General features: G+C 64.6%; 1 protein-coding gene across 1 annotated transcript in view; it reads right to left on the reverse strand.

Moving 5' to 3' along the window:
- Positions 1-4,171: 4,171 nt before the first annotated feature.
- The window catches only part of BAHCC1 (BAH domain and coiled-coil containing 1), a 36,023-nt gene continuing 25,985 nt past the window's right edge, over positions 4,172-14,209 (reverse strand). Inside the window, exons 11-28 of the mRNA XM_058676718.1 lie at positions 13,392-14,138; positions 11,615-11,814; positions 11,391-11,527; positions 10,992-11,120; positions 9,776-9,887; positions 9,232-9,494; positions 8,865-9,025; positions 8,398-8,699; positions 8,187-8,288; positions 7,951-8,110; positions 7,727-7,841; positions 7,567-7,642; positions 7,371-7,479; positions 6,960-7,079; positions 6,690-6,863; positions 5,426-6,603; positions 4,905-5,141; positions 4,172-4,813 (exon numbers count right to left, since the gene is read on the reverse strand). Coding sequence (XP_058532701.1) covers positions 4,607-4,813; positions 4,905-5,141; positions 5,426-6,603; positions 6,690-6,863; positions 6,960-7,079; positions 7,371-7,479; positions 7,567-7,642; positions 7,727-7,841; positions 7,951-8,110; positions 8,187-8,288; positions 8,398-8,699; positions 8,865-9,025; positions 9,232-9,494; positions 9,776-9,887; positions 10,992-11,120; positions 11,391-11,527; positions 11,615-11,814; positions 13,392-14,138 — 4,529 coding nt within the window. The 3' untranslated portion in view covers positions 4,172-4,606. The remainder of the gene's footprint in view (positions 4,814-4,904; positions 5,142-5,425; positions 6,604-6,689; positions 6,864-6,959; positions 7,080-7,370; positions 7,480-7,566; positions 7,643-7,726; positions 7,842-7,950; positions 8,111-8,186; positions 8,289-8,397; positions 8,700-8,864; positions 9,026-9,231; positions 9,495-9,775; positions 9,888-10,991; positions 11,121-11,390; positions 11,528-11,614; positions 11,815-13,391; positions 14,139-14,209) is intronic.

Below are 14,209 nucleotides of genomic sequence, written 5' to 3' on the forward strand. Positions count from 1 at the left end.
TCACTGCTGCCACGGGCCGGCAGTGGTTTCGCACTCTTCTGGCAGCCCCCCTGGCCAGTCACCACTGAATTAGCGGAGGATCCCGGATAGCACCCTGCCCCCTCCGGCACTGAACAGTGGGATTCCACCACCTGGCATCAGAGCAGGCAGCTCGGCTTCGGGTGCCCTTCCACCCAGCCTGGCTCACGGGGGAAGGAGGCCTGGCCAGTGGGAGGGGAGCAGCACTTGGCTTAGGGGTCAGGGTCAGCTGGTGCTCCACTCAAGGCCAGACTGGGCAGAGTGGCATCTGTCAGTGGACAGAAGCTGGGGGTGAGGAGTGATGAGTAGCAGGGCTTGGAACAACAGCAGGGAGCCCAGATTGTGCCCTGGCAGGACAGTGCAAGGGAGCACCCGGGCCAGGACTGGACTACGCTGCGAGCCCAGGCCGACACGGGGTCAGTGCCGCTGGCTGATGTGTGCAGGCCCATGGCCTGGTCCCTGGGTGGCCACTGCCGAGGAAGAACGGCTGCGTCCCCAGGTCCTGGAGCCCCTGTGGACACGGGGTGCTGGGAACAGCCATCTGGGTTGTCTGCAGGTCAGGGCCTGAGGGCAGGCTGGGCTCTGGGCTCCCTGCCACTTACACCCCTGCACAGCTGTGTGCCAGCATGTGGGGTCACCCTCCTGGGTGTGCAGGGGCTCCCCGGGGCTGCCAGGCAGAGCCTGTGTCCCCAGCTGCAGTCAGCAAGTGGGAACGCTGCTACCCCACCCTTCTGCCTCCGTGTCTGAAAACAGAGCAGAGTTCAGCCCCGAACAGGGGGTGGGGGCAGCGCTGGCTGACAACTTGCCAGAACGTCCACATGTCCTGCAGGGCAGGGAGTCATGTCAGTCCTTCCGAGAGGTGTCTTCTCTCAGACCCCATCACCGACCTAGGGCCCTGTCTGCCCCTGGAAACAGACCTGCTGCACGCAGGGGTAGGGCAGGACACAACCCCAGCACCAGGCCACCTCACACCAACCTGGCCAGCTGCGATCTTGCCTGGGGTGTCCCCAACAGGAGGGCCCGAAGGGGAGTTTGTCCTCTTTTCCTCCACAGCTGCAGCCCTGTGGCCTGACCCTTGCCCCTGCCCACGGGAACATGACAGGATGTTGCTGACCGTGGGTAGTTGCACTGTGCCTGGCAGGGCACCCTGGAGTCATGGGGGCTTCCACACCTGCCTCACTTCTGCCCCGGACCAAGTGTGTTTCCTGTGGACTACACACTTGAGCTGGGTCTGGTAGTGAGAGCTGAGCGAGTGTGTGCAGTGCCAGGTCCTGCTGTGACAGGATGCCACAGGCCACTCTCAGTACGAGGGCTGACCCGCTCCGCTGGGGGCGGTGGGGCTGTTGGATGGACATGTTAGGCGGGCAGGAGTGCCTTGCCACTTTCCCAGTGGCCAGCGCCCATGGCCATGTGACGTGTACACCACAGATGCTTCCCAGCCCTGGGATGACGCCCGCAGTCTGGCTTCACCTGCTCTTCAGGGATCCAGTGGGCCAAGTGTGTGGCCTGCAGGATGGACCCCAGTGCCCTGATGTGAGCTCGCTGCGGCGACACGGGGTGGCCCAGAGGCTGGTCCTGCCCTTCCTTCTGCCCCCACAGGCCCCTTGGTGTGGGCCTAGATGCCGATGTCGGTGAGGAATTGGAATGGCAGGGCAGGGCCAGGTGAGACCTGAGTTGCCTGGAGCCCTGAGATGGCCTGGTTCATGGCTCGGGGGTGACTGCCCAGGAGGCTCCACAGCACCTCCCTTCAACCGCATGCTGCCCAGGGTTGGGTCCCTGTGGGAGTCTTCCAGGTCCACCCCCCCGGGGAAGTAGCTGGGTGTCGGGGAGGGGCAGAGGTGCCTGATGTCTCATTTGGGGGCACAGTGCTGCCTCTGCTTCTGGCTGGCTTGTGGTCCACCCTCCCCAGGGCTACTTTAGCAGCCCCCATATGTCCCTGCAGGCTCCCCTGTGGACGGACACAAGCCCTGGACTTCTGGGAGACCCTGCCAGACACCCCCTCCTGGCAGCAGCCTGGTATACCAAGCGTGGGTCTGTACTGTGCACCCCCAGCTTACTTACCCCCAGGAAAGTAGCTGTGGAGCATGGCTGGTCAGCAGCTGGACTCCACTCCTTCCCAATGCTGCCAGAAGCCCAACCATCCACCTGGAAGGCAGGTGGGCTTGATGCAATTCAGGCCGGGTCCTGCGGCTCAGAAGGAGCTGGCCTTGTCCTTGGGACCCTGGAGAAGTCATGGCAGCAGCACAGGGTGCGTGGGGGCAGAGCAGTCTGCTTCCTGGCTGGGCTTGGCGGGAGGCCCACTGGAGTCATGGTCCTAGGGTGGTACACCGTTGCGGGTGGCTGCTTCCGGCAGCTGCTGGGTTCCTTGGAGCAGGACCCTCCTTGAGCCAGCCTGGGCAGTCCCAGCAACCTCACCTGCTCCCGGGACAGTCAACACTGCTTGTACCCTGGAGCTTAGCAATCATGCGAGTGGTCCCCTCAGCCTGGTCAGCAGGCTAGATCATTTCACGTCTGCAGCCCTTCAGGGCTGGTCTTGGGGCTCCCTCTGGGCCTTGCAGAGCTGAAGGGGACCGGAACCCCAAGGTTGGGACCTCAGCCAAGCCCACCTGCCGCACCTGCAGCCCTAATTCCCAGGCTCGTTCCTCTGCTGTGTCCTCAGGTCGTCCCCTTGTCCAGCTCCTCCAGGAAGCCTGCTTGGTCTGCCCAGGCCAGGCGGGTTACTCACTGCAAGCCCCGTGCAGTGCCCCAGGTCCAGGAGCGCCAACTGCGAGGCTGCCCTGCCCTTGCAAGCATCTCAGATCTCCCGAGCCCAGGGAGACTCGGGCTGCCCTCCCCTCAATGGGAGGTCCCTGAAGCCAAGAGCCAGCAGGTCTGCCCAGCTGCCCACAGGCCCCCAGCCCTTGGGCAGTCAGGGCTGCAGGCACCCTTCAGGCTCAGGGATGCAGCGTGGAGGGCACACCATAGGGTACTGGCTGGGGGACTCCAAGGGCAGAGTCCACGGCCTGAGACCGAGTCAAATGAGGGGAAGGTGGGCCGTGCCCAGGCGAGGGGGCTGAGGGAGCAGCAAGCCCCCCGGGCTTCTGAACCTTGGGCGGTCAGTCCCGGGGGAAGGCGTATAGGTACACGGGGGGTGGGCAGGAGAGGAGTTGCCAGGCACAGCCGCCTCGGGGCTGGGGTCCTGGGCTCTGAGCCAGCTGCCGGGCGCAGGGCGCTGAGGCAGTATCTGGCCAATCGCACATGGATTTATTCTGAAGCAAGTTATCAATAAAAAATTTAATACTAAAATGCCTTTACATAGTTTGCTGTTCATAAAACCTTTGTGTCTTGTTTTAGTGTTTACAATGAAAAAAAAAATCCAACCGTTCTCTTAGTTTACACATTTACAAGTCGTGCCTTCGCTTGTCCAGCCACGGTTGGGGCCCACAGCAAGGAGGAAATAGGACGGAGACGGAGGCAGGCGGGGGTCGTGGCCTCCCTCACGGGGTGTCTCCCCAGGAATGAATATTGCACTCGAGCAGAGAGGGAGGCAGGGCCCCCACGCACCCACCACTCCCTGGGGCCTCAAGGCTGGCTCTGGGGGAGGGCAGGGTGGGCTCCGGGCGGGCTGGGCGTCCACCTCCACCTGCGCTCTCCAGGCTGTCCACGCCCAGCTGCTTCTGCCGCTCCCAGGGAGACTTGGGGTTGGGCTTGGGAAGCCAGGGAGCAGAGCTGCAGGGATGGGGTGGGGAGCCCTGCAGGTGGGCAGGGGAGAGGGGTGTCCCTCGTCAGCCGCTCCCACCGCGGCTGGCTGCTCCTTAGAGGAAGGGGCTTCGCGAGTGCTGCTCCGCACACAGGGAAGGACAGCAGAGAGGGACAGAGGGGCAGGAGCCGGCTCCCGTCCCACCGAGCAACTGGCCATGGAACGGAACTTAGAAACACTTGGAATCTTCAGGAAATAAAGTCAGAGCATCACGTTTTCTTGTCGATACTTCTAAAGTATTTGTTCGTTTTTGTCATGTGAAATAGAGGTAAGACCCGAGTGGCTGCCGTCGCATGGAGGTTTGGGTGCTTGGGGGGGCACCCTGCCACTGCTGCTTCTAGAAGCTTCTCTCCTTGGGGCTGTCATTGCCCCTCCACCCCAGTACCTTTTTCCTACACACGACTGGAACTTCCCCAGCCACATCCTGCCCACACCGTTGCCCCTGGGGTGAGGGGCTGGGAGGGCGCCGCCCCCCTCAGCTCTGTGGGCAGAGACGCCTCCGTGGGGACTTGTCGAGGCTGAGAACAGTGCATTTCCAAAGAAAACCCCAGAACAAAATCCCTACACGCGCGCGCACACACACACACACACACATCCTCATCACGAGGATGGGGGACATCCCGGTCCACTTTGTCCATAAACACCCCCCACCCCTGAAACACCGTATTTACAGAGAGAAATAAATAGACAACACACCTGATTTCTGCTTTCCCTGGCGGGAGACAGCGGAGGTACTAGGGAAATATGGCTTGGATTCGAATCTCTCATGAACTGCCAACGCGGGAAAACAGGGGGCGACTGGGGTGCTCTCCTCCAGGGACAGCCCCGGGGCCTGGCTCCTCTCGGCGCTCAGCAGAGCACTGGCACGCCCTCGGCGGTCACCAGGCGTCCTGTGGTGGGGTCGTAGGTGCCGGCCAGGTAGTAGAGGTCGTGCCGGTCCTGGCCGCGCCGCCCGTCGCTCAGCTGCTGGTACTGCTCACGGCTCACCACCTGGCACTTGTGGGAGATGGTCTGCACGTCATTCTCGTCCTCGTGGTGGGACTGGTACAGCGCATTCTGCAGGACGGGTGGGGACACAGCTGCTCTGCGAGGCTGCCCTGGGCTGGCAACCCCGAGGGCAGGGGCTGGGCACCTGCCGGGCCCTCACCTTGCCGTCACTCTGCCGCTTCCCCAGCGAGGTCTCCTCAGGGTGGTAGAACCACTTGACGCGCACCACCATGTTGCTGCCCCACGACTCCCACATGCTCTCAATGCGGCCGATGTAGGGCAGGTTAGGCCTCCCAGCCGACAGGAACACGGCACAGTCCCCGACACGGAGAGTCTCGCTGCCTCGGACGATGGCCTTGTAGAACAGCTTCCTGGCCTTCCCTTTCATGCCACGCCTCTGCAGGGCACACAGCCAGGGCCAAGGGGTGCTGAGGGCGTGGCAGGTGGGCGGGGGGTGGCAGGTGGGCAGGGGCTGCTGAGGGGCCAAGATGGGCATATGGGACATGCTTGACCCACATGAGCACAGCTCATCAGATGCTAAAACAGAAGCCCTGGCACCCTGCCTGCCCCCGACTGCGGGGGAGGCAGCTGCCTGGCTGTGGGCAGAGGGGCGTGTGGAGGCCTTCTGTGCTCGTCTTCACTGCACTGCGTATGTGTGAGAGAAGGGGAAGGGGCCCCTACCTGCGTGGGGTTTCCTGACCACTCCCACAGCTGCCGGGCGGGCAGGAAGGCCGCCATCTTTGGCCGGCTCTCCGTGGACGGCAGCCGCTGCCTCCGGGAGAGCTCTTTGGCTTTGGAGAAGCCCAGGGTCTCCTTGTGTTTGAGCTTGTTCCTGCCACTGCCAGGCCCTGTGCCAGTGCCCATGCCGGCCACCGTTGCCCTGGATAGGAAGCAGCGGGGGGTGTGGGTGTGGGGGCCGCCTCCCTTGGAGTGCAGGGCCTCGGGTGGGGCCAGCAGGGCGGGCACCGGCTGCGCCAGGCGGGTCTGCAGCAGCAGGGCCGGGTCCTCATCGTCTGAGCTGTAGGAGGAGTCCTCGTTCTCCGAGGAGCAGAGGCTGGATGTGGACATGGAACCCGAGGAGGAGGAGGTGGATGAGCCGGACGAGGAGGAGGAGGTGGGCAGGCGGGTAAGGAAGCGGGGTGGCACGCTGGCCGCCAGTCCCGGACTGTCCTCATCGTCGTCCGAGTAGGAGCTGTGGCAGTCGCTGTCACAGGGCAGGGTGAACTCAGCCTGGCCCGTGTACTTGCGCAGTGCCAGCCCCACAGGCAGCGAGTGGACAGGTGCCCGGCCCTTCTTGTCCTTGCCGGCCAGGGCCGGGTGTGCATAGCTGGGGCTGGGCAGAGGCCGTGCCAGCTTGGGGCCGAAGTCTTTGTCACCCACCAGCAGTGCCTTGCAGGTCTTGTTCTTAGGGGAGGTGACACCCTCGTGGTCCAGCTTGACCAGGAACTCGCTGCTCGCCCGCCGCCGCCCGCCAGCCCGCTCAGCCTCCGCCCGCTCTGCCTTTTTGGCCCGCAGCAGCCTGTGGGCTCCCCCGGGCAGCCCGGGGCCTGCCCCACTGCCCAGGAAGGGTGCATAGGAGTTGGCCAGGCTGCTGAAGGAGTCGGCGCGGAAGCTGTTGCCGAAGACCGGTGCGGACATGCTGTGCACAGGGAACAGGGCCTCGCGGGCCCGCAGCCTCCTGGTGCTACCGCTGAGCGGGAAGAGGTTCTGCAGCAGCCCGGGGCCTTTGCCAGCAGCCGCCTTCCGCTTGGTCTGCGCCACAGCCGACCAGCTCAGCAGGGGGCTGCAGCGGCGTCCCAGGAAGTGGTCCGAGGCCCCCGGTGGGGCTTTGGCACCTGAGCTGAGGAGTTCGGCTTTGCCTGTGGGGAGAAAGGAGGTGGGGTGGGGTCGCTGGGCTCACTCACAGCACCACCCATACGACCCCCTCACCGGTCCTGGCAGGTACCAGTCTTGTCCTTGCCAACAGATTTCTTCCCAGGGGTCTTGGATTCAGAGCTGTCCTGCACTTTGGGCGACAGGCTGGGGGTGGGGGCTTCACTGGGCAAGGGTGCCTCACTGGATGCCTTCTTGGTCCTGCGGCAGCTAGTGGACACCAGCAGGGCTGGAGAGGGTTCCGTGCCTGTGGGTAGAGTGGGTGAGAGGCTCGGGGCCGTGTCCGTGGGGATGGACAGACTGCCGGATGGCCAGGGGCCGCTGGAGGGCTATGGGGGCTCACACTGGATCTTGAAGTCAGGGGGCAGCAGCCTGATGTTGGAAACGGCAATGTGGCCCGTGTCACCATCGTCGAACTCCACCACCACGGAGTCCGGGTCCTCCTCCTCGTCACTCGAGGCTCCTGCACACAGCGATGGCCAGATGGGCCCCAAGGCTAACGTGGCCTTGAGTGTCATGACTGAACATTAGGGCCACTGCAGGCCAGCCTCCCTAGCACATGGGCATATGCGCACACACGCGTGTGTGAGGACAGCTGGAGGCATGCAGGCAGCCCCAGCCTTGGGGGCACCCCAGCCTTGGGGTGGGAGCCTGGACCAGGGCAGCTGGCTCCTGTGTGCTAGATACCCCGACACACCGGGCTCCCAGGGAAGCTGGTTCTGTGCCCAGCTCAGCAGGGATGACTGAGGCTCACCTCGGATCACGTTGCCAGGGTATAGGCACCGAGACTTCTGGCTCCAGTAGGCACAGACCCGTGTGCCAGGTGGGAGGTAGCGGCTGGACTGTGGTCGGACGTCGAGAACCTGTAGGGAAGGGCACGCGTGGCTGCCATGAGCGGGCAGGCCTTGACTTCGGCCCTCCCTAGCCGGCCGGCCAGGAGCCACTCTTACCGCCTCCTGCAGCAGCTGCTCCAGCGAGTAGATGCGCTGGCGGTTGCCTCTTTCGCCCTCAATGACGATGCTGTAGCTGGAGGAGGGGGCAATGTGAGGGTGGGGGACGCGTGTGAGGCCAGGGGAGGAGCGTGGGGCCTGGGCCTGCGGGCAGCCTCACATGTCTGGCGGGTGCAGTGTCCTCACGCTGCCCGCATACAGCAGGCTATCCTCCTTGGGGATGAGCACGGGCAGTCCATCCTGCAGGTCCTCCTTGTGGATGGTGCAGGAGCGCGCTGGGGCAAATGACCAGGGGTCAGTGCATCGTCCCCATCCCCACACAGGCCTGCAGGCCCCGCCCACAGAGGCCCCGCCCACAGAGCCCACAGCCTTCCTGCTGCTCACCCAGGGTTGCACTCTGCTCCGCACTCAGAGCCCCCCTGGCAGACCCTGCTCTTTCTTCCTCCTCTTCGTCCTCGTCCTCAAAGCTGCTGTTGTCATCCATCTCCAACTCAGCCTCGCCAGCGAAGCTCTCCAGCAGCCGGTTCACGGCACAGCCCTGGCCCTGGTGGGGGGACGCAGGGCTCAGGCAGGGGGAAGAATGTGGGCCTGGCCAGGTGCCCGGGGGGGGGGGCTGCTACCTGCTTGCCGGTGGTCTTCACCTTGCCTGGTTTCCTGCCCTTCCCCAGGATGGCTTTGGCATTGCGGGCTGACAGGGTGATGGACAGCGCCCCGTTCTTCCGCTGAGGGTGGGTAGGGAGGGGACTGAGGGCCATGCAGTCTCAGCCTCGCAGCCCACCACCCATCTGGGGCCCGGACTGTATCTGGGGGGTGGGGCTGAGGGGGCCTCACCCGCAGGGCAGCCGGCAGCACTGCACTCTTGCGCGTTGCTCTCTTGAGGCGCTCACTGGCCAGCTTGTTGCCCTCGGCACGGCAGGGGAAGGCCCGTGTGGGTCCGAGGAGAGCGTCCCTGCCAGGGGTGGCCCCTGGCTCCGCCCGCAGGCTGGCTCTGGCCTTGTTCTTAGCTCTCTTCTTGCCAGAGGCACCTGAGAGCCTCCGGCCTGCTGCCCGCTCCAGCTTGGCACCCACCTTGACTTTGCTGGTCCGTCTCTTGATCTTGACCTCACCCTCAGGGCTGGATAGGTGGCAGGGCCCTGGCGCGGAGGAGAGGCCGTCACGGGGTCCCACTGCGGCCTCTGGGGGGAGGGGTGCCGTCACGGGGTCCCACTGTGGCCTCTGGGGGAAGGGGTGCCGTCACGGGGTCCCACTGTGGTGGCCACTACCAACCAGCTGTGTGAGGTGCTGGGGTTGCTGATTACCTAGCAGGCCCTGTCTCTCCTTCTTTTTCTTGGCCTTCTGGTTGGCTTCCATCTTGACCACGGAGGAGGGGGACGGCCCCAGGACCGCCATTCTGGCCCCTGCGTGCAGCAGCAACCCAGGCTCGTGGGCAGCGGCTCGGTCATCCTCACTGTCGTAACCGCTGCCTGTGGGGGTCAGGGTGCCCAGAGACTGAGGAGGCCCACAGTGGCCCTCTGGGGAGGGGCTGGGCCCCCAGACTCTGCTTCCAACTTCCCTGGGGCTTCTTGGGGGAGGACCGGGCCAGCGAGGGAAGCTCTCAGGTTCACTGCTGACCCGATGACCCTGGGGGTCTGCCTGCCCCTCCCCCAGCTGCAGCTCCCTTTACACTTGCCTGCCTCTGGCTGGGCTGGAGACTCGGGCACATCCCCGCCGGGCTGTGGGTGTCGGGAGGCCCCGGGCGCCGTGGCCTTCTTGGCCCGGGAGAGCTTTTTGCGGATGCGCCTACCCGGGGTGGCCTCCTTTCGCGGGAAGGGACCCAGCCCGGCAGGCAGTCCCTGGCTTCTGACCTTCGGCCTCAGCTGGGACACCTGGTGGGCCACCGCTGAGGCCAGCTCACCCTGGCCGCTGTGCTTTCTGCATCGCACCTTGTCCTGCAAGCAAGGCAGCGGCTTTGCGACAGAGCCCCTCGGGTCTGAGACCCACTGCCCATGTCACCCAGGAAGTGGCACCTCCAAAGGGGCTGACAGGGTGTCCATCTAGGGGACTGCAGTCCAGGTGTGCCAGCACCATGGATGTGGTGTGGGTCAGCTTCAGGAGGGCTACAGGTGCTGGACCAACAAGGATGAGCCCCCCAACTTTGGGGAGGAGTGCCATGGAGCCTGCTTGCTGGCCAGTGCTGGCAGGGTTCCGTGTGCACCTGGGACTTACTCACCGCAGCCTGCAAGCTGGTGTACACGCTCTTCTCCAGTCTGCTCCGTTTCTTGGGGGGCTCTCCTGCACCTCGCAGTTCGGCACACAGCAGACTCAGGCTGGCCCGCACCGCCCTGGGACACAGGGCAGACCTCTTGTCCCTGAGAGCCCCCACCCCAGGGCCCTGCCCCGTCCTCCAGGCTGGGAGCTGGGTGAGCATCAGGCCTGCCTGCAGCCCCTCAGGCACTCCCAGATCCTGCTGACCCCTACTCGGCTCCCCCAGCACCCCAAGCCAACAACATCACTTCCTGTGGCCTCTGGTGTGCTGACCCCGCCCCCTACCAGCAACATTTGTGTCAGAGTGAGAATTACCCTGGCCTGACCTTGGCCTTCAGGCCACGTCTGTTTTTATCTTCCTGTCCAGAGAGGCAGCCAGACCTCAGCGGCCAGGCAGGAGGCCACCACGGGTCCTACCAGCACACACACCTGCCCCCCATTTCCCACGGCAGCAGGTCCACAGGCACCCAGCCTGCCCGGAAGTGGGAAGGGCAAGGCCAGGGGCCTGCTCTAGGGACGTGGTTCTGTTCCCAGGCCTAAAGCTGCCAGGCAGGCCCTGGCCTCCAGTCCGAGTGCCAAGGGGCTGAGATGCAGCTGTGGGCTGGGCTTCCTGGCAGGGGTATGTTCAACAGAATGTGGGCTGACACTGCTGGTTTCCACTCCTGTCCAGCACCCGCAGGGTTCCCATCGGGCAGGGCAGATGGGTAGCCGCGAAGGCCCTGCCACACCGTGAATGCCCCTCCCCGTCACCTTCCCCGCATTCGCTAACGTCTTGTGGCATAAAGCCCTGAGATTAATTTTTGCCTCTGTGTTAATTGAAGGAACCGTTTAGTGCCGATTTAACTATTATTACCAAATCATCAGGATGGATGCGGGGCGCCAGGCGTGCGCCAATCGTGTTTGGAGGCGCTCGGAGGATTTATGCAAATGGGCCTGCCGGGAGAGGCAATTTGTAGCCGAGAAGGACAATTATGCCCAGCCCAGGAGTGCGCCGGGCGGTAACGATGCTCACCGTGGCCTGGCGTGACCAGCAGCTCCACCCCCCTCCTCTGGGGCCTTGCCACAGCCAGGAGACTGGGACCTGGTGGGGACCGCTGCTGGGAGGGGGACCTAAGGATGGCCAATACGCCACCACCCTCTGTTGATGACACATGCCACTTCCCGCCAGTCCCTAGACTCACTTGACTTTCTTGCTGTCACCCCTGGCCAGCTGGCCCCCAGGACGCAGAGCGGGCAGTGAGCTGGAGTGTTTGCGCTTCCTGGGCCGGCCAGGCCCCCGTCGTGCAGGGCTCCGGGAGCTCTCATCCCTCCTGCGGACAGGAGGGAGGTCAGAGCTCCTGTGGCTGAAACAGGGGCAACTGAGGCGCCTGCCCATCACAGGGGCCTTCTGGGGGCTGGGAAGGGAGCCAGGCATGTGGCTGCCCCCACATAGAGCTCCTACTGCCCCAACTGTAGCCCAGGGTCTCCTCTTCTCAGCCCTACCCCACCTGGGGCTCCACCAGCCATCTTCCCGCCCAACCCAGCACCTGAATCCAGGTGCCCTCCTGACTGGGGACCACCAGGCTACCCGCCTGCCGTACTCGTGGTCGTGCCTGCGCTGCAGCCGCGCCAGCTCCCGCTGCTTCTCCTTGTAGCGCCGCTGCAGCTCGGCCAGCCGCACACGCAGCTCCACCTCCTGGGTGTCCAGCTGCTCAATAGCGACCTTCAGGGGGCACACCTGAGGGCAGGGACACACAGGTGCTGAGGACAGAGCCAGAGGCCTCCCTCCCCTAGCTCGCCCCCAAGCCCTCGGTCCCCCACTCACAGGCTTGGCCTTGGGGGTCCAGGTGTCCTTGCGCCGCAGGATCTGCATGCGAGCGGTCAGCCTGGGGCTGCTGCTGGGGTCAGCGGCTGGAGGCGGGGCTGAGGTGGCCAGGCTGTCCAGGTCAGCGGCTTCCACCAGAGACCAGGCTGTGGCCAGCGTGGCCAGGTGCTGGAGGTTGAAGGTCAGCACGTCTTCTGCGGCTGAGGGGACAGAAGGGACAGCATGGGTGGCAGTGCCTCCCGCAAGGGGCTACTGGCACCAGCCTCCACCCCAGCAGCTGCCCAGGACCACAGGAACCAGCAAGTGCTGGTGTCCAGCAGCCTGCTCAGCTCCAGTCCGGGAGAAGGGGCCACTCAACAAGTACAGGACGGCAGGGCTCCTCACAGCCCTACAGCCACCACCTGTGGTTGGAGGACATGGGCGGTGCCATGGACCGCCACCCTGGAAGAGGGACACTGAAGCCCTGGCCATGAGGCTGAGCGTGTCCCAGTCCTAAGACCCTGCTGGCCTGGGTTGGACACAGCGCCCATGGGCACCACCCATGTGGAGGGGTCTGTTCCACAGGACACGGGTTCCAGCCAGCAGGGGGTCTGGGGGTGGTAAGCAGAATGGAGGCCACAGTGTCTGGGGCAGCAATGGGGGCTGACCAGGGCCTGGAGGATGGTGAGACCAAGCCAGAAGCCCACAGGAGCTGGCTGCAAGGGCTCCCCCAGGCCTAGTCTGGGGTCCAGGGGACAGAAGAAACTGACAGTAAGGGGGAGCATTCCCGGGGCCACGTGCTGTGAGCATGGAGTTCCTGTCTTGACCCGGCCCAACGCTGTCCCTCTGGGAGGGTGTAGGGTGCTCCTGGCTCTACAGGCCGCAGCAAGCCCAGAACCAGGGCCTACTTAGCAGACGCTGGCCCTCACGCAGGGCAATGTTATGGGGGGTGCCACCAGGTGTTCAGAGTCCTGTGGGCTCAGGCTTAGGCCAACGTCCAGCTATCCCTAGCCCAGGACTCTGCCCCACGGGCCCATTCTGTGAATCCTGCTCCTCTTCCGCTCGCCTCTGGCCCAAGGTGCCACTGTACCTACTGGGAGCAGCTGCAGGGGGCCTGACAGGGCTGGGGGGAGGGCAGGCTTGGAGTTGGTCTCATGCTGGACACAGCAGGATGGGTCCTCCACCCTAGACACGTGGTCTACACATGTTTATTCAATAAATGGGCCCCAGTCCAGGTGTCACATGCACCCACGTGGGTGCCTCAGAGTGGCCGTAGCCTTCCAGTGGTCGGTGCCTAGACCAGGCGTCCTTGTGGTCTGGCTGGGTACCCATTCTGGCAGGGCCTCTCAGAGAGCAGCTCTGCCGACCATCCCGCCCTGCAGGTCCCAGCAGGAGCCTTGGTGAGCCCGCTCTGCAGTGAGAGTGGCAGGTGTGCAAATGCAGCCCAGAGGACTCTGGGGGGACACGGCACCCCGCTGGAATGCTGCCCACAGCGGGCCCAGACGGAGGAAAGCTGCTGCTCGGGTGGCGAGCAACTTGCAGTGGAGCTGGGGCCCATGCGAAAGGGGGGCTGGACTACAGTCTGGTCTCCTCCCCTGGGGCCTGGCCAAGCTGTGACAGGACAGCTCCCTCTTCCTGCCCCAAGGCTTCTGTGATCTCCCAGACATCGCATGGGGGGTGGGGACAGTGATCACCTATTGGACTGTTGTCCTGGACCCCACTGCCCAAGCTGAGGATCCAGGAATGATGGATACATTTCAGGGACCACCAGCTGGCACCTACAGCCCCTACAGCTCACCTTGCACAGCCTGCTCACTCTGTTGCCGCTGGGTCTCCAGCTCTGCCAGCTCGCTGAGCAGGGCAATGCCGGGCATCCCTGAGCCACGGGGCTGAGTGACTGACAGGTCCACGCTGGGCAGGTCCCCCAGGTTGATGGTGGCAGCCACCAGGGCGTCCAGGCCGGGAAGTGCCCTGGCTGAATGGCTGCTGTCAGGAGGTGTCCCCCAGTACTCCTCTGAGTCCTCTATGCTTCCTTCCTCCAGCTCAGTCTCCTCAGGGGCTGGGGGTGCCCCCTCATCTTCCTCCAGGGGGCTCGGGCTGACCGCCTGTGATTCCGGGGCCAGGGCGTGGGCATCAGGCACAGGTCCTTGTGGGCCTTCCTCCCACACCTGCTCCACAGGCTGATCCTCCGGTGCCTCTCCCTGAGTACAATGGGCCTGGCCAGCGGCCTCTGGGCCTCCTCCTTTGAGGAGGGCTCCGCCCCGCAGTTCTGGCAGCCCCTTGAGTGGGCCGGGGTCTGCTGCCTTGCCCGGGGTGCCCCGCTCGGCGGGACAGGGGGTGGTGAGGTCCTGGGTGGTCTCCTTGGCCCCCGAGCACAGTCCAGGCTCCTCCAGGCTCCTGGGGCAGCAGGAACCCGGTGGTGGTGGCTCAGGTGGGGCCCGAGTTTGCATAGTTTTGGGGTCTGCGAGGTCAGAAGCGAGTGTGTCTGTGGGCAGGGTGGCAAAGCCCGTGTTGGTTGGAGGGTGCACACATCCAGGAGGCAGGTCTGCAAAGGAAGAGGCGGGCAGCGGGCAGCGGGCAGCTGGGCGGTGAGTCCAAAGGAAGGGGCCCCCACCC

The sequence above is a fragment of the Ochotona princeps genome, chromosome 17, assembly GCF_030435755.1.
Source record: "Ochotona princeps isolate mOchPri1 chromosome 17, mOchPri1.hap1, whole genome shotgun sequence".
Classification (NCBI taxonomy): domain Eukaryota; kingdom Metazoa; phylum Chordata; class Mammalia; order Lagomorpha; family Ochotonidae; genus Ochotona; species Ochotona princeps.